Below are 17811 nucleotides of genomic sequence, written 5' to 3'. Positions count from 1 at the left end.
TTCTCCATATACAAATAAGTAAAGTAAAAGTATGAAGTAGAACTAGTATGATTAAAAATAAGTCCTGGAATTACTTTGAGTACATGAATTCAGGATGTATGGCAGCAGCTTTATATGTTAAAATAGTAAAAAAACAAAAAACATGCTCCAGGTCCATTCTGACAGTCTCACTAAAATTTCCTTTTATACATTTTCAAATGTAATATTATACTATTTAAACTATGGCCATATTGCCTAGTAGGCCCAGCTAATCATCATTTCTAATTCAATATTTAATCTATAGTCAGTTGAAGCTGAAACAAAGAAAAAGTGACTGTTGATGTTAGCTAACCTTACCATTCTAGTACAACCAGTCAAGCAAGTCAAGTTTATTATAGCCCACTTAGTTAACCACATCACAAGATTTTTTTTTTGTTTTTTTTCCCATTTAGCAACTGTTAAGATCTGTATTTCAAGCAAATGTTAGCTGGCAAAGAATTCACTCACTGCGAGTGTGTCTGCCTGCAGTGTTTCTGTGTAATTTCCAAATCTAGCTAAAGTTAATCTTACAAATGACTAAGTGATGGTTTTTGTCTATTCTAACTAGCAAAGCAGTAAGGCACTCACCTCTTAATTGTCAGGATGGAGATGGATGACAATCTGACAAAGCCAACTCCACTGTCCTTTCAACCATGTGGTCTCAACTTCTTTTTCCCAAAATGCATTGCAAAAATACGTTATAATACAGTAATGTCCTGTATTCAAACATAAAAGGATCACACTGTTGAGTGTAGAGAGTCATGACTCAGAGAGACATATACATAGAATATACTTGATTTCTGCTCAACTTTTGAGCACATTCTTCCTTTAAATGGCAGCACACTCTCTGATGTGTCTGAAGCATGTGCTGCATGCAGTCTGACTGCAGCTCCTTCCACTTGGCACTTTTTAATAATTCAGTGAACTGCACAGTGACCTGAGTAATAGTTACTCCTCTCTGACATTTCTCTCTGTTGTGTTACTTCTTAATACTAGACACAGAAGTCAAACAACAAACAGATGAGAGACAGGCTGGTTCAGGTTTAGTGAAGCTCAACTTGAGAGTCAGCAGAGGTTATGAGACCACCTGCAGTTCACTGTGGACATGAAAGTGAGATGGTTCAGCTCTCCAGCCGATTGTGTTTGTGCTGCAGTCTCATCTAAATTATTCAGTCTTTTTTTGTACACAGGCTTCAATGCACCCTGTTTTATGTGTGAGTGGGTGCATGATGAAATTAAAATTAAAGGGTGTTATATAATCAAAATTGTAAAAAATAATCCTGTTGTCGTGTTTCTGTGTGACATGTGTCGCAGCAGAGTTCCCCTTTTTGTCAGAAAACCAAGTGTGTGTTCGGAGATCTGCGTGTGACTCCTCTGAAACAGTAAATCATTTTTTAAATAGATAAATCCGCTTCCTACCGGTCCCTGTCAATACTGCAAGAACTACTGGACGCATAAGCAGATCAATCACGTTAACACACACTCTCAGTGTTCTTTTCAGCAAATCAGCACCAAGAGATGTATCTTATATATTTCCCTCTATTTCATGAAAATAGAAAAACAGCACTCAAGTTATCCTTAGATGGTGTGTCTGTGTACCAAAGGTTATATAACATTCCTCTCTCCCAGAGCCTTCCATTGTTGCTAAACTATTAAAGACACATCAGTGAGTCGCATCTTTTCACTTTTCCTTTCCTTTCCATTTTCCTACTTTCCACTAGGGCTGCAACTAGAAATTATATTCATTACTGATAACCTGTGGATCGTTTCACAGTTCCTTACATACATACATTTACAATTTTGGAATTTTAAAATGTATGTTTTTTTATTCTTTATTTTTCTGGAATTCCATTGTAAATATTGTATGTTATATTGTATAATGTAAATGTCAAAAAACAGTGATAAAATCATTATCAAATTGCCAAATTTCCCAGTACAAAGCCAGATATTTTAATTTGGAATGGAATAATGTGCTATTTGGCAAGAATGTAATAAAGACTATGTTGCAAAAGAATCCGTTTCTCTTTGTGTTTACCATTTCGAGATGTAACACGGTTTCTTTTTCAGAATTTTTTTCCAGTTTAAATCTCCCTATCACATTTAAGATTAAGGGCCTCAAAGCTGCACAATTGAAAGGCCGAAAGGTTTGTTGTTAGAAATTTTAAACACTGAACAATTTTGAGTTTATAACATGAGTTTATGAAAAACATCAACTTCATTTTATATTGATCAATCAATTGACTGTTTTTATAGATCCAACTTACACAATCCAGTTGCCATAAATAGTCACTAGTGCACAAGGATAAATCTAAGGGTGCCTGATAGCCAAGTGGGTATGACATGTGCCCCGTGAACAGAGACTGCAGCAGTCGCAGGTTCAAATCACCCCCCACAACCTCCTCCCAAAGTTTCCTGTCTCTCTTCAACTGTCCAATCAAATGAAGCAAAATCACCCCCAAAAATTTAACTTTATAAAGTATAAAACTAATCCACATCAGACAAAGGTTCCAAAAAAATGTCCTGTGAACTCCTCTTTGAGTTTACAAGATAAACATCAGTGTAAATCTGTTACATGACAATGTATGATTTTATATATTTGGAAACATCATGAGAAACACAGGGGCTAGGATCTAATTTTTAAAGAGAAGCTTATGCATTGTTTTTGCTTTGAGGCATTTAAACGTAAATAAAGGTAATAGTGGTAAAAGTAACGTGACAGTTGTGGTGTCATGGTGGATGGGAGAGGGAGACATCCCCAGCAGCATGCTTGGCCCTGTGTGACTCACAGGCTAAATGAGCCAGGCGTGTTGCCCCCTGATGCTCTGTGACCTAGATTGAGAGTCACAGGCAGGACCATAATCTGTCACTTCTCTCTCTAGCTCGCTCAGTATGAAGCAGGCTGCTGAGATGAAAACGTGCATCTCCTCTGCGAAAACGCAGACAGGAGGTGAGGCGATGGTCAGCGCCAGATGTTTTTTGTGTTCCTCGCTTATTAGCAAAACGTTAGCATGCTAAAACGCTGAAATACAATTATGAGCATTGTAAACATTATACCTGCTAAAAAAAATAAGCTTGTTAGCTTTGTTATTGTTAGCATTAGGCACTGAACTCACATTCATTTCCACAGAACTGCGAGTATGACTCTATCATGGCACCAAGTCTTGGCAGAGATTCAGACCTTAAACTGCCTACTGTTAAAAAAGTGCAGGTGGCTGCACTGATATTGACGTAATGTAAGGCACCTGAGCAAGTGATTTATGATCTTGGAAGTCCATCTTTAGTAACAGATCATTTGTTTAGAGGCTTTTCCATAGGCAAAATACTGCATTTTAGGTTATGAGATCTTACACATAAAGACAGTCGAGTGGAAAGATGGCAAACAGATTAAACAAGACAATTTTGTATTTATATTGACTGCTTGTTCTCTTGTGCAAACAACAGCATCCGTAAAAAGACGATCTACTGGGGTCCCTTTCACTCTCTTTCTCTGGTCACTTTAATATTAACACACACATACATACACAACACACAAAAAAGAGCCCAGACACTACAGTGCCCACACACTCCTGCACTGAGCAGATTAAACAGTTGTGGTTTAGTGCTCTAAATTCCAGTCCAGCTCAATTACTCAGTCTTTCATCCCTTCAATGGCTTTCTTTGTGCCCTTACAGTCAAGTAGGTTAAAGGAGGCGGAGTTTCTCTCATTCTCTTTCCCACATACACACATGCTCACACAAACACAGACAAATACACACACATGCACATACTGAAAACCACAACTAAAATAAGCTGCCGATGCATATTTTCAGCCATCTTGCAGTTTGTTGCTCGGGGAGTCCCATGTATCAGGACAACAATGGGGTGATTGTTGCTGTGTAAAAGATATCTATGAGAAAGTTTTATACCCATTGGGCGACCAACTGCTGTCGCCTGTTCGCGGTGTGCAGGCAGACTGTTGTTGAGCAGACTGCAAATGCACCTCAGAAGTGGGCATAAGCGTAGCATCTGGATAGCAGTGAGCTTTATTATTCCTAAAAGAGTCACCTCTGATCTAAGGTTACAATTGATAGAGCATTCATCCTCTGAGGCCAAGTCCCCAGCAGAGGGTCAGTCACTGTGGGGATATCACCTTTCTACTCACTCACTCACTCACAGTTAAGCGTTATAACACTGACACCATCACAGGACACTCTGACTGGACTTCAGCTGCTGCAGTCTGATCGACACAAACTGTGACACAGCAGAAACCCTGAAGACTGTCAATACAAGAGCAGGACACTGAGGTCACATGACTTCGACTCAATCCTGATTTGAGTCAATTACCTAAAGACCTGACATGAAGTGATTTACTTAGGACCTAACTTGGATTTGACGACAGGTTTCTAATTTGTTTTGTTAAAATAATCAAACAACAAACTGATCGACAGACCTTAACAAGTGTTTTTAAATGCACATTGAAGAGCTAACCTTTAGGGACTTTGGTTTGATGTTTTTTCACCATATTGAGAAAAATCAACAGAATTATGAGGGACAAAAAATGACTAAAGTATAAATAAATAAATGTTGGGAGAAATGCATACAACAATATATAAATAAATAATTAAATAAATGCATCAATAAATATATAAATAAATATATAAATGCTGAAAACAATACATCAACGAATAAATAATAAATACACTTTGTTAATGAAAAAGGCTATTTATATATTTTTGTATGTATGTATGTATTTATTCATTTATTAGCGTATTTCTACAGTTATATATGTATCAATGCATACATTTCCACATTAATTGAGTTATTAATTTATTTCCGTATTTTTACATTTACATTTATTTATTTATATGTAAATTTGCTTCTGTCTGCTTTTCAAAATTGACCAATCCTACTTCAGTAATGTTAGGACGGCCCACTTAATTTACATATTTACTTTTCCTTGTACAACATGGAGAGAGAAATACATAAATAAATATATGAATATATTTATTTATATATTAATTTTTATATGAATTGTTGCATTTATTTATATATTTATTGATGCATTTCTTTAATTATTTATTTATTTATACATTATTGTATGTATTTCTCCCAACATTTATTTATTCATTTATACTTTTGTCATTTTTTGTCCCTCATACAGAATAACAGAGACTTGGAAATAATTATATGTTGCAGCTCAATTTTTTATGTTTAAACAAAATCACATTGCTCTATTTTTCATAATCCAGTTAAAGCAAACAATTTTAGCAGATTGGTTATTTGTTACTTTACATAAAAATTGTATTTGAAAACTTGAGACAGACTTGAGAGTCTAAACAAATAAAATCACAAGATCTGCCATACATCTATGTGTTGTAATTAATATACAATGTTTTACTATATTTAAGTACATATTGTACAAATGATTACACATCAACTTCCCATCATCCATTGCATCAACCCCTATGTTAAGTGAGTTGAACACAGAGTGTGAACACCCCCTCCTCTATTATCCAGCTGCATTATTGCACAGTTAATTAGTGTCTATTATTAAACCAGAGCACACACTCCAATCCACAGCAGCTCAGGTCACAGCATATCACAGCTCCACTCTGTGCATTTGACTAATAAATGACAATATGATGAACGACGGGGGAAATCAAAGAGATCTACGTACAGCCTGACAGTCAGTTTGTCTATTCAAATCATCAAACACTTGTCATGTCAGATTCATTGTCTATATTTGCTACTGCTGCATGCTCAAACTTAATAACTTGAACAAGTGCAGCATACTGGTGGTTTCCACCTGTGTTTCTTCAGTTTCACCTGTCATCCAACATGGGCATGACACTTCCAGGTATCTGTGTTTATGCATGTAGTGCATCATTATAGGTCTGTATATCACCTCTGATTTGTTCTCCATGTGAAAAACACAACATTACTCATCCACCCCCGGGCACCTGGGAACTGCTTGGCACCAATCAGGCTGCTGCACTGTGATTCACAATGTGAGGAGGAGACTTGCATAACATCCAGCACCATATTCCCATTTCCCACAGTCATTCTTATAAAACAAACATATCTGAAGCAGTTTCAGGGTTTTGGCTCTATAAAGCAGCAGCACAGCTGAGGACGGGCCACAGCATCATTCAGTGTCCAGTGATGTCTGAGGCTGCACACTCTCACAGACACACACAAAGCCTAAAGGATGACAAACTTGACCCATTTTCCTCGACTAGAGTGTATTCGCTTGTCTAGAAGAGATGATGAGTAGTAGGCTATATGACATCTATGAGGAAATATACTATGGATTAAAACAAGAAAACTGCCCACAGGAAAATAGACTAAGCTACGACAGACTTTAACATTCACATTGTTTTTTTCCAATGCAATTTAAACTAATAAGTAGGCTACTTCTACATAAGCCTAAAGTAAAGGCAACCTTGATACTCGATGGAGAAATGCCAGCTCGAAAAAAAGGAGGTCAGTGTGTTTTTATCGTTTGTTATAGTCGTGCCCGGATCTACTGCAGCACTGCTCTTTACCCAGCTGACACAGGACGAAGCGGTGTTTGTTTTCCAATAAACACGCACAAGAGCCACGCTTAAGTTTTGTTTGAATTCTCTACAGCCTAAACTATTACAGCCCTGTGTTATTATGAAAAACATTACCTTCAGATAGCTCCAGATCCAACTCCGCCAGCTGGTCCCTGACCTCTTTAGGCAGAGCCGACAGATCAACGCCGCGGTCGGCCATCGTTGGAAGCACAGCAGCAGCAGCAGCAGCGGCAGGAGCAGCCAGCGGGATGTTTGTGATAGCTCGGATGACAGTGGGTACAGTCCACCATGAAGGTACGATTCAAACAGTTTAAAAACATATGTATCAAGATGTAGATGTTGTTGCAGTGGTGGTGTTTACTCCATCTTCGCGAGTCCGTGACACCGCCATGACTGCTGGAGATGGGAACAACTCGCCAGAGGAGTCTGTAAGTCACGTGACCACAGCTGATGGTAATTGCTGTGACAGGATGGTGGAGGGAAGCGGTCTCTCTGCTCCCTCTGCTGTTGTGTTTTTACAGCATTCCTATTAAAGATCCAACTCACCTGCCAGCATCCCCTTCCTCAGGTGGACTGGGCGTATAGGCTACATTTTTAGAGTAAAACATTCATTGAGTTTTACCCACAGACTGTAAATATTACCTGAGGGTTATGAGAATGTGATCAAGATAAGCATTAATAGTGAATGACTTATGTTGTAGCCTCTCATTGATTCTCAAACGTAAATATCAAATACTAGTAGTAGGCTAGCTGAATGCTATTGTTCTAAGCTTTTACTAAAAAATTTTTATTGATTTTGGTCATTATAAACTTAAAGATTAACCCTTTACATGTCAGTTTGTATCATATACCCCTAATTTGCATTTGTTAAAAATACCCGATATGAATCATTTTCAACATACTAACAGATATTAAGATTATTATTATCCCAGTCTGATAATGATAACCCACAAAAATGAGTTTAATGCATTATGGGTTTTTTCAAGGTCAAATTTTCATCTCAAAGGGGATTCAACTGTTTGTTTTTTTAATCACAGCGTAGAAGGGTCTAATCACAGAAATCCAAACTTCAATAAAAAAAAACTACCCATCTCTACGTAGTATGAAGGCTAGGGAATGATCACAGCCAAAATGAAGGCAGAAAATAAAACTCAAATGACCACTGCATGGCCAAGGAGGGCACAGGGGTTAAAAGATGTAGGGATTATTATAAAGATCACTGGGTATTCATTTTCAGTAAAAAAAAAGATGATTGGCTCTATGGCTGTAATATTATAAGAATACAGTAAGCACATGTTTAGAGGTTCAAAGGCTTTTCTTTTACATTAATTTACTTTATTATTTGCCCAAGACACAACGTATCCATTAGTTGAGACAATACACAAGTAATTTTTTTTACCATCTTGAAGCCTGAGTTTTTGACAAACACTCCGTACAGTGATCTTCGATACATTTTGGTCATGTGGTTAAATCTCCTCGGAAAAGTAAAGAGATACCTTTTCTCGAAAACAAAATCAAAAGGACATACTGTCACATGATGGAGAAACAATCCTTACATGCACAAAGAGACAAAATAACATCTTAGAACAACATGTTATTTAAAAAAAAAAAAAAACACAAAGTGACAAAGGGAAAAAAACAACACGATAGTATTGAAAGTACAATGCGGTAAAAATAATGTGCAGTTTAAAAACTCCAATTTTAAAAGAAGCACCTTACACAAGTCTACTTCATGAAACAAGACAGCTTTTCAAATGTTGGAAAGCACCCAAGACTAGGACATCTGGTATTTTATACAGATGTGCACTAATCACTGATCTTTAATTCATTCAAGAATTCTCTTCACATTTCTCTGGTCTCCACATAACTTTAGCTTTCGACTTAAACAGACCAAACCGCTCTCATCCCCGGGCTACACGTCAGCTAAATGCAAGAACATTGAAATTCAGAAACAGAGAAAAATATATTGCACTACTATTTCCTCAACGTAAATACCAGGGTAAAGGATTTCAAATCTCGTATGTTTGATTATCATTTAAAAGCCTTCTCAAGCTAATCATTTCAAGTGTTTTACATTAGGACTGAGGATGGAATCCTTACAGAACAAGGACAATTCTTGCATTTATAATTTCATGTTCTAAAACAGGAGGAAAGCAGATCAATAAACAGTGATAGTATGATGAAGCACTAACACACAGTGGTATATTTCAGCCTTGAGTAATCCATGCAGTCAATAGGGTTCTATACATACATGATTAATGTAATGACATCCACTCCAAATGGCTTAAAAAATGGTGGTAAAAAAGTCAGGCACAAACTCACAGGGTAAACTGTGCACATATCTAGAATTTGGTTTGTTAAAACACTCAGCTGACCAAGCCGTCATGTGAGAAAACTAAAGGACAGTTTGAAAAATAAGCAAAAAAAGATGCATTAGAAACGCTTTCCAGGTTGCTTTTTACTGCAATCTTCCGAACCAATCTCTCACTATACTTTCACTACATCAGCAGAACATTACGTGAACGACCAGTATCAGGCATGAAAATGTGTTGTTTTTTTTTTTTTACAACTGCAAAATACAAATAAAATTGTCAGCCTGGAAAGCAACAAACCTCATCACAGCCAGCGTGTGGGAAAAAGTCGGACTGAAGCTGCATTTTCAGGTGAAATGAAAATAAATCGGATAAATCTGACAAAGATTTTCCATTCATACGTATCATACCTTGAAAAACATTTCTCAACCGTCATAACTGAACAAGAAATGACCCCAGAGCCTGCAGAGTTGTTTTCCGCTGTGTAATTCATATGTACATACAGAGTGACTAAGATTCTCTGGGCAGGGAGCCTGGCGGACTGGAGGGTTGACGGAGGCACTGTGCAGTGTCTGTGTGTGATTATCACTGCCTGTGTATGGGAGGAGGGAATCTTAGTCTGGGGTGGGTTCCTCTTTTCAATCACTTTGCACCAGTCTGGTCACTCAAGTTCACACTTTCCACCTGCATCAGCACATCATCTCGAAGTCGACTGTGGCTGTGTTACCATGACAATCCCTCCTGGCTGGCCAGATCCCATGCCGGCCAAGACCGACATAGCGACTGCCTCTGCAGCACGGACACTCATGCCGTTGATGGTGGCCCCTGGACTGGGGGCGGAGGCAGGGGGTGACGGCCCGTGCTGAATGACTGCAGCTGGGGAGCCGGTGGGTTCGGTGGGAGCATCCCTGGAGGTTTCTTCTCCTCCTGCAGCTAGGGACAGAGAAAGAATCATTCACCCTTAAGAGAGGTGAGCGAGTAGAAGAACGCATTAGATGGATGAGGTGATGGATGGATCCTGACAGAACAGGTGGAACAGTACAGGAAGAGTCAGTTCATGACCTTACCTAAGAAAGCTGCCTTTTTCTGCATGATAGTCACAGGGCAGTCTTTGTGGGCCAGGAGGAGCTGTTTTAACTGTGCCACCTCATTCCTCAGCAGGGAGACTTCATTCTGATGATGACAAAAAAAAATATAGAACACAAATTATTCCCAGCATGTCCCTCCCTGATATTTTTTTATGGTGAACAGGGAAATGGAAGACTTACTGAAAGGGAGACATTCATGTTTGCGAGATCGTCAGCCTTCTTTTCCAAAGAGTTTACCCAGACCTTTCGTTTCTGCCTGCAGCGTGAGGCGGCTGCACGGTTTCTCTCAAGAAAACGCTGCCTCCTTTCGTCCGGATCCATCTCTGTAGCTCGCCGCCGCCTGCCTCCTGTCGGCTGAGCTGGGGACACCTGGGGAATTAGGAAGGGGTTACATGCATGTAGCAAGAGTTTTACATAAGGAATTATAGAAAAATAGAGAAGATTCAAATTGTGGTTCTCCCCACTTAAAAATCTCAACGTGGCAAAAAAAAGTTTGAAATTACTGCATAATGTACACAAAGCTTTGAACAGAGACCAACAAAGAACCCCAGTAAATTTAAAAGTGTAACTCAACAGGACACAAGGTGGTATTGAACAACCTTAAGGATGGTACAAACAACCCTTTTCCATGAAAGCACAGCCTGGGCTTACAATAATGGGTTTCATTGTAGCAGCCAGACTTTAATTTCACAACCGGAGAGACCACATAAACCAGTTCACAGAGTGGCCAATAAAAACTAAAACTAGCCAATATTGGAAGTCATCTGAGATGTCGCACCGACAAACAAACATTATAGGTGTCCCAGAGAGGGTAAAGAGAAATGGTGGAGAGGATTTGAATGTGTGTGTAGACATTTTCAAAATTGATTTGAATGTGCACTCCACTCACAAAAATGTCTAGAGGATTTCAGGCAGATTTCCCCTGAAATCTTTCTGAGGTGGTTAACATATACATCATACTATCCCTGATGGACGGACGATTGGGTAGACGAGACACCGGTAGCAAGATATGACAGATCAATGCTATGTGTAAATCACAATGTCAATAAAAGAGCAGAGAAGAACATATGGGCAAACATAAAACATAATGCAGCAGTTTAATTATGTGCACTGGGATCGCAACCGGTCGTGTGCATACAGTCTATGGTAGTTCAGTGATTACAGGGAATAAACTTAACCACCCTCTCTCATCCGTTCATGGTGAATTCTCCTGACTATATCCTGCTGTCGTATCACATCAGCTCACTTGGACTTCATGCAGATAAAAAACGGGGCTGGCAGGACAAACTCTGGATAAAGTCTGAGTGAAACATTTAGCCGTTTGCATTCACACTTGCAGCTCAACCCGAAAAAAGTTTTGTGCAAGTGTTTACAAAGCTTGTGTGTAGGTGTACAAACTCTGCATGATGGTGTGGACACATATGAAGATTTCTTGGGGGAAAATTAGGTTCAAGGGGAATTTTGTGGTTGGCATTCAAGTTTGTGGGTTTTTTTTGGTGTTGGGCCCTTTTTTCCGTTGTTTGTGAATCCTTCTTTATCACATCTCTATCACTTGTATTTGTGTTCCCGTATAAAGTTTATATGTTAAAATAAATAAGAACTTAAATGACAAAACTTTACCAGGGTACGCCTTATTCATTAATGTGTTACCATGATGACAATGATTAAGAAATGTTACTGATACACTCATTTGGAGAATGTACGAGTGTCTTTTTTGAAAGGTGATGTTGGATGCTAATGTCCGTCAAGGGTTTCTTGTACACTGTAGGTACAGTATCTATCCAACTGTTTCTGGTAAAGAGAATATATGGGGGGGAGGGGGGGGGGCTACCTGGGGTTGGGCAGGTGATGGTGCATCAGAGTTTTGAGAGAACTGCTGGCTGTGTTCTTGCCGCTGGGGGACAGCAGGGATGGATCCTGCCCCCCCACCAGCCCCATCTTGTGCTCCTGGGCCCTGATGAGTCAGAGCTGCCTTCAGTCGCTACAATAATACAATAATACACAGACAAAACTCCATGAAAGGGGTTTAATGTCAGGCTCTAAAAATAAGCTGTCAAAAAACACAAATGTAGATTTGATGACATCTAATAAGTCACATTTACAGTGTAAAAAGCTAGTCCATTCAGTCTGAAGCCAACACAATGGTGCTAGCAAGAGTGAGAATCTCACCATCTTTGTCTCAGAGTGCAGACTATACCCAGACGGGGAGGATGACCCGCTGCTGGCCCCGCCCAATGGAGGTCCTGGTATTCCAGGGATGTTAGGCACTGAGTTCAATGGCCTTGCAAGCTTAACATCACAACACATAGACAAAGGCAGAAAAAAGACATGATAAATACACTTGTAAAAAAGTATCACTTCAATTTTACAAGTATAAATACATTTTATTACTCACAGATATGACTGAGGTCATCTGCACAGGACTAGGAAGAAGAGGGACTGTCTGGCCATTAGGGAGGTGCCTCACCAGTGGATAAGAGCTTGTTGGGGAACTGTTGACAAAAATCAAGACACTTATAAGTGGCTGCTGCTCTATTCTGCTCCCACTGAGGAAATACAACCATTTTGACAGGGTGTGGGACAGGATCAGGAGTGTTTAATTTGCCTATTTGTTACAGATTCTCTCGCAAATATCAAATTTTTCCTTGACCCTGAACTCCTGAACAAAACGGCAACAGAAAACAACAGAACCGAAAACAGTGGCCAGCACAGGGGTTTGGGGATTCGAAATGGAGGCGAGTACTGCTAAAATGTACCGAAAAGCGGGCTGCCTCCTGTTAGTCAACAATGTCATTAGATCCACAATAGGGAAAAAAAACTGCCGGCTGTAATTAAGGGACTAGTCTACTGTTTGACAGCCTGCGCATGAGGAAATGCTGTGAATTGTCATGTGAACAAGCAAATATACAGAAAAAAATGAGAATATATTCAGACAGTATCCCAGTCAAAGTGCCATAAAAATGTAAGACTATCACAAGTAAAATTAAAGACTTTTTACTTTTCCAAAAATCTAATTTAAGACTTTTTAAGGATTCGCAGAAATCCTGTTGTATGATCTCCCAGACCAGTGTTCATCAACCTTTTCAAGACAAGATAGTACAACGCAACCTAAAGGCAAAACTGTTCCAGTCAGGCCACCCACAGCCAGTCTGACGTCTATTGCAGAAAGGCGGCTCCTGTACTTTTTCTTTGATTATTTTCATTTGTGAAAACGCCATTTCACAAAGATAAGTGGATCCAAAGTCAGCACTCTCCCTCAGTCAGCATGCAGCGAGGAGAGGATACTTCTATCGCTGACAAGTCCACAAAAGTCACTGTCCCTTCATCTAGCTTGTAGCTTCATGTCAACTCCACTTGGCAAAGCAAATACTTGCCGGAATCTGGCTGTTACCTGTTTTATATCAGTGGGCAGAAATGGGTTTGACACAAATGCAGCAATTTCTTCTACAACATCTAACTCACCAAAATGCTGAATGAACTCAGTTGCCACTTTGTCCAGACAGGCACACTACTACTTCCGGGTGAAAAGCATCCATGTGGCAGGTGTTGGCCTTTTCCCTGGCAGCTCGTTTTCGAGTGCACTAAGTTTTGCTGTTAAGTTGGTCAAAAACCCCGGATCCAGTAGCCACACATCATCTGACAGTTCCTCGTGAAACTGTAAAAAAAAATCTTTATCTCAGGCAGCAAATCAACCAATTGCTGCAACACTTCGCCGCGACTCAAACACCGGACATCAACATAAAGACGTAGGCCTCCATAGGCGGCATCAAGCTCATCCAATAACGCCTTAAATACGCAGCACTGAAGTGCTTTTGGTCTTATACAGTTTATCACTTTGACCACCAGTGTCATTACACGGGAAAAGTCCAATACTTTGCCAACCAAGGCCTGCCAATGTATAACAGTGATAATACATGACAAATCTGGGTCATTACAACAGATCACTAAGAAACCTTTCTTCACACTGCGCATTGTTGGGGCCCATCAGTTGCAATGATAACTAGTTTGATGGACAAACTTTTTGGACTCATTGCAAACATCCAAACCTCTCGTTCTCTCCTTTACGTGAAAAAGAGTGAGGACCTTTGCGGTATAATCCTATAGCTATCCTGACAAACACAACAAGCTGGGCTGTGTCCAATACATCCAGGGATTCATCAAACTGTTAAGAAAAATTATTCACAGAGGGACAAGCCTCTTACAGAGCCACATCCTCCGACAGTGGATCGACCCTCCTTGTCACAGTTGCAGGGCTCTGTGGTGAACCACAGAGCGGTGTTTATGTTGTCTTTTATTCTGAAGTCACTGAAAACTGTCTCTGCGCTGATGGCAGTTGCTTCTTTGAGTAAATCCCCATCTGTGAAAGGCTTCTTGTGCTAATTTAAAAGTTGGCAAATATGAAAAGATGCTTCAGTGGGAGCCTTGTTTAGCTGTGACGAACCGAGCAGTTGCTTGTTTTCTCTGGTTGTGCCGTCTGTGTGTTTCAGGTGCCAGTACGTTAGGCTGGGTCATCAATTTTCCCTTTGGGGGGCAGCAGTCTTTGAATTTCAGGGGGTTGGTGTAGTCGTGCTGTTCAAAATGTCCTCCTTTTGAAAATGCTTGTGTTTGGTGGCATGCGTGCACACTTGTCTTTCACCAAAATAAAAAAATAAATTCCTCTTCCCAATCGGAAATTTGAAGTTTTAGCCTCCTTTTGTGAAACCTCCGCCATGACTGCTAGCAGAGTGCCGTACTGAAGCTACAGGCCAATATTGACGAGTGTGGCATTAATATTCCGGTGCCCTACTTTTATTTTATTTCATTGGTCACTTTTACAGACTGTTAAATGTAGCACCACACTGAAAAAATACAAATACTGGAGACCTCCTGAAGAGGGAAGAGAGAGAGATGGTCTTGCAAAACCTAATACTAATCAGGAATAATATATACTATTTTTGTATTTTATCATTGTAGTATTTTGCGGAGACAAGGTGAAAGCCCCTAGGTCGACTTTTATTTTAAACTTTTTGTACAAAACTTGAGTTTCGAGATGTTTTGCAATTACCGCCCCCCACCAACAAACATGCACACAACTAAAACACTAAGTGGTTTACCCGAGCTGTCTGTTGGAGGGTGGAGCTTGCGTGATGACAGATGTTGGAGAAGGCAGAGTTGGATGAAGTGAGTCATTACTCAGGTGAAGGGGAAGAGAAACTGGACGCACAATGGTTGGAGTTGGAGCAGAGCTTGCCACGGGCTTTGCTGGGATCTCCTGTACACAAATCAATGAGTTAAATTTATTTTCCATCAATGGGTGTGTTTGGTCTGCATGAACAGAAAACAGATTTTCCATGTTCAAGAAGCACATGGTTTATATAAAAAGCCAATCTATAAACCAGCTTGTTGACCAAAGAAAGTTTTCTGCATGTACCTTGCCTCTCACCCTTGAGTCCATGCTGTCATCTGACATGCTGGATGACGAATCTGGACTTCCAGGAGAGGAGGAATCGACTTGTAAAGGCCCCTCATCCTCATCTTTTACTTCAGATGGTGTTTGTAAAGGTGCAGCCTAAGAGCATGGATGAGATAATTAAAATCAGTGCAGCTAAAGTACTGTAAAGTGTATTTGAACACAGGGAAAAACAACTGTGTTACATTCATTGTACATATACATTTGTCCTTTTTTTACCGGATGTTTTGTCTTTTGCTCGTCGTCGTGTGCTTTGTTAAACTCCTGTTCAAAGGAGGTGGCCAGCTCATTGAACAGACCAACCTCCTCACAATTCTTAAGGAAACGTGTGGGTGTAGGGGTCTGATCTGTAAAAAAAAAAAAAAAAAAAGTCCAAAAGGTTACTGGACAGAGAATTTCTGTACATCCCATTAGAACATAATAACATGATTTTACAATTGTATTGACTCCTTAAATGAATTTAATTTAACACATTCTAACACTGATTGCAATGTTATTACCTGCAATGATAACAGAGTCTGTTCTGGCAGGGCCAAATTTTAATGTCATTTCATGCTTGTGTTTGTGAACTGACAGGTGGTCTTCATTTGTGAATCTCTGAAAAAACAACAGCATACAATATCAAACAACAGTGTAGTATCAGTGTGTCTACTCTGCTGTTGCTAAGTTACAAAAAAACATTAAAAAAAACTAAACGAAAAAAATCTTGTGGGATGACCAATAACACCTGCTCTTGATGCAGTAAGATATGGCACAACAAAAGAAGTCAAATGTGAAGGAACCTTGACTTTAAAGATGGGTGTAAGCGGAATAACAGTGTGCCAATGTAGCTCTAATGAAAAAGGTAAATAAAGGTTACTGATTTATGGCCTCGATGCTAAAAGCTGTCAAAGGAAGAGTGGAGGAGAGTGTTGTCTAGATACGCATGTGTAGTAACCAGGTTGAGGAAATATACCTGCCCACATCCAGGGGCAGTGCATACAAAAGGTCGATCATCCCCCATCTCAGACAAGTATGCTGCAAAAGAGAGCAAAGAACAGAGCATCTTTTTATTGTTATTATCCATTTATGCATTAAGAGACTATTAAACAGCTGATGCTGAAGTTACAATGACAAAATATTTTACTCATAACAGTTTACTGATGCCTAATGTTTTAACAGAGGAACTATTTATTGATCTACAAATGCTTAGATGACTGACACAATTGATTTGTAGACAACACCAAAATATTGCAGTTTCAATGTGTATCATTAACGCAGGTTAGCTTGTGTTGTAATGTACAGTATCCACATGAAGTGTCTGTGGAGAACTACCACCCGTTTAGCGCCATAAACAAAATGTTAACACCATCACCAATGTGGTAGAAAATAGGGTGAATCATCATCATCACACAGCTGGTTAGACTCAAAGGGCACGGGCATGTTGGCCTGTTTGAAGCATCTGCACGGATCTTGGTGGAGGATAATCGAGGACTCGCGTTTAAAGGGGGCGATGATGAAGCAGCAGGGTCAAAGGAAGCTAACGCTACCATGCAACCTACCTTACAGTGTCAGGTCATTGGCTGACTACCGTGGTCGAGGTCGATTCGGCTACGTAGCTAGCTAAATGTCTTAGGTAAAGGATGGTGGACAGGTTGACCAAGAGGGGAAATTGTCTGTCAAGCTCTGACATGAAGACAGAGGGGCCTTTAACTAGCAAAACTTTGTCGCGGTCACATTAAAAAAAATACTGTTTTGAGAAAGTGACAGCTGTGTCATTACAACGAATGTGTAGGCTACCATTACTAAACTAATTATAGACTGAGTGCGGACGGATACGCCTCACAAAGCCGAAATGTTACTGAAGCCACCAGTCACAACATCGCTAGCCATGCTAACGCTAGCTGCTAACCGAGCTCTGTGTTCACACTTAGCAAATAGCTCAACGTTAGCATGCTACTGCTAAATAAAGCTTTGCTTGTAAACGAAGCCCTGTCACATTGCAGCCATATCATGCCGCGGGACCATGACTGAAAACGTTTCACAATATATCTCATTAAACGTTATGTAATCCGAGATGTCATTTTACTCACTCGACGATTAAACAGCCTCTTGACTCCCCCCTCCCTGCTCCGGACAGTGCTGCCGCGCTGCTGCTGCTGCCTGTCCGTTGTTGACACTCTGACACTTCCATTAGCGAAACAACGCGAGACTTGCGACTTGTAACAAAGTGTTACGTAACAGGATTAGGAGGGGAAAAAAACATAAACTGTAAAGAGGGGAAAACTCAAACGTCGTAATACATATTTTCATGTCCTTTGTGCTCCACGTCAAAGCTATGCCAATTCCACTGCTTTTTGCTTTTTTCGAGTGTCAATGTAATTAATTAAACATATTCAGAAGGGTTTTCAAGCCAACATACGCCCACA

The 17811-nt window shown here is 39.9% G+C and overlaps 2 protein-coding genes across 7 annotated transcripts in view; both read right to left on the bottom strand.

Annotated features, from left to right (window-relative positions):
* The window catches only part of dip2bb (disco-interacting protein 2 homolog Bb), a 45122-nt gene extending 38146 nt beyond the window's left edge, over positions 1 to 6976 (bottom strand). For both annotated transcript variants that reach the window (XM_061042624.1, XM_061042625.1), the window contains exon 1: positions 6669 to 6976. In XM_061042624.1, the coding sequence (XP_060898607.1) occupies positions 6669 to 6753 (85 nt within the window). In that variant the 5' untranslated portion in view covers positions 6754 to 6976. The remainder of the gene's footprint in view (positions 1 to 6668) is intronic.
* Positions 6977 to 7867: 891 nt separating this feature from the next.
* atf7b (activating transcription factor 7b) lies at positions 7868 to 17609 on the bottom strand. 5 transcript variants are annotated; one of them, XM_061042618.1, is made up of 12 exons: positions 17476 to 17609; positions 16359 to 16420; positions 15904 to 16000; positions 15623 to 15750; positions 15365 to 15502; positions 15048 to 15205; positions 12350 to 12446; positions 12124 to 12243; positions 11786 to 11935; positions 10135 to 10323; positions 9934 to 10039; positions 7868 to 9799 (listed from the first exon to the last, which is right to left on the bottom strand). In XM_061042618.1, exons 2-12 carry the CDS (start codon positions 16404 to 16406, stop codon positions 9564 to 9566), a joined length of 1467 nt encoding a protein of 488 aa, XP_060898601.1. In that variant the 5' UTR covers positions 16407 to 16420; positions 17476 to 17609; the 3' UTR covers positions 7868 to 9563. The 5 variants fall into 5 exon arrangements, with proteins under 5 accessions (XP_060898601.1, XP_060898604.1, XP_060898603.1 ...); XM_061042621.1 differs by having other exon boundaries at positions 11786 to 11908; XM_061042620.1 differs by having other exon boundaries at positions 15377 to 15502.
* Positions 17610 to 17811: the final 202 nt, after the last annotated feature.

This window comes from Labrus mixtus, chromosome 7 (genome assembly GCF_963584025.1).
Source record: "Labrus mixtus chromosome 7, fLabMix1.1, whole genome shotgun sequence".
Lineage (NCBI taxonomy): Eukaryota > Metazoa > Chordata > Actinopteri > Labriformes > Labridae > Labrus > Labrus mixtus.
The sequence above is the reverse complement of the archived record's forward strand: the minus strand, read 5'-3'. Positions and strand labels throughout refer to the sequence as shown.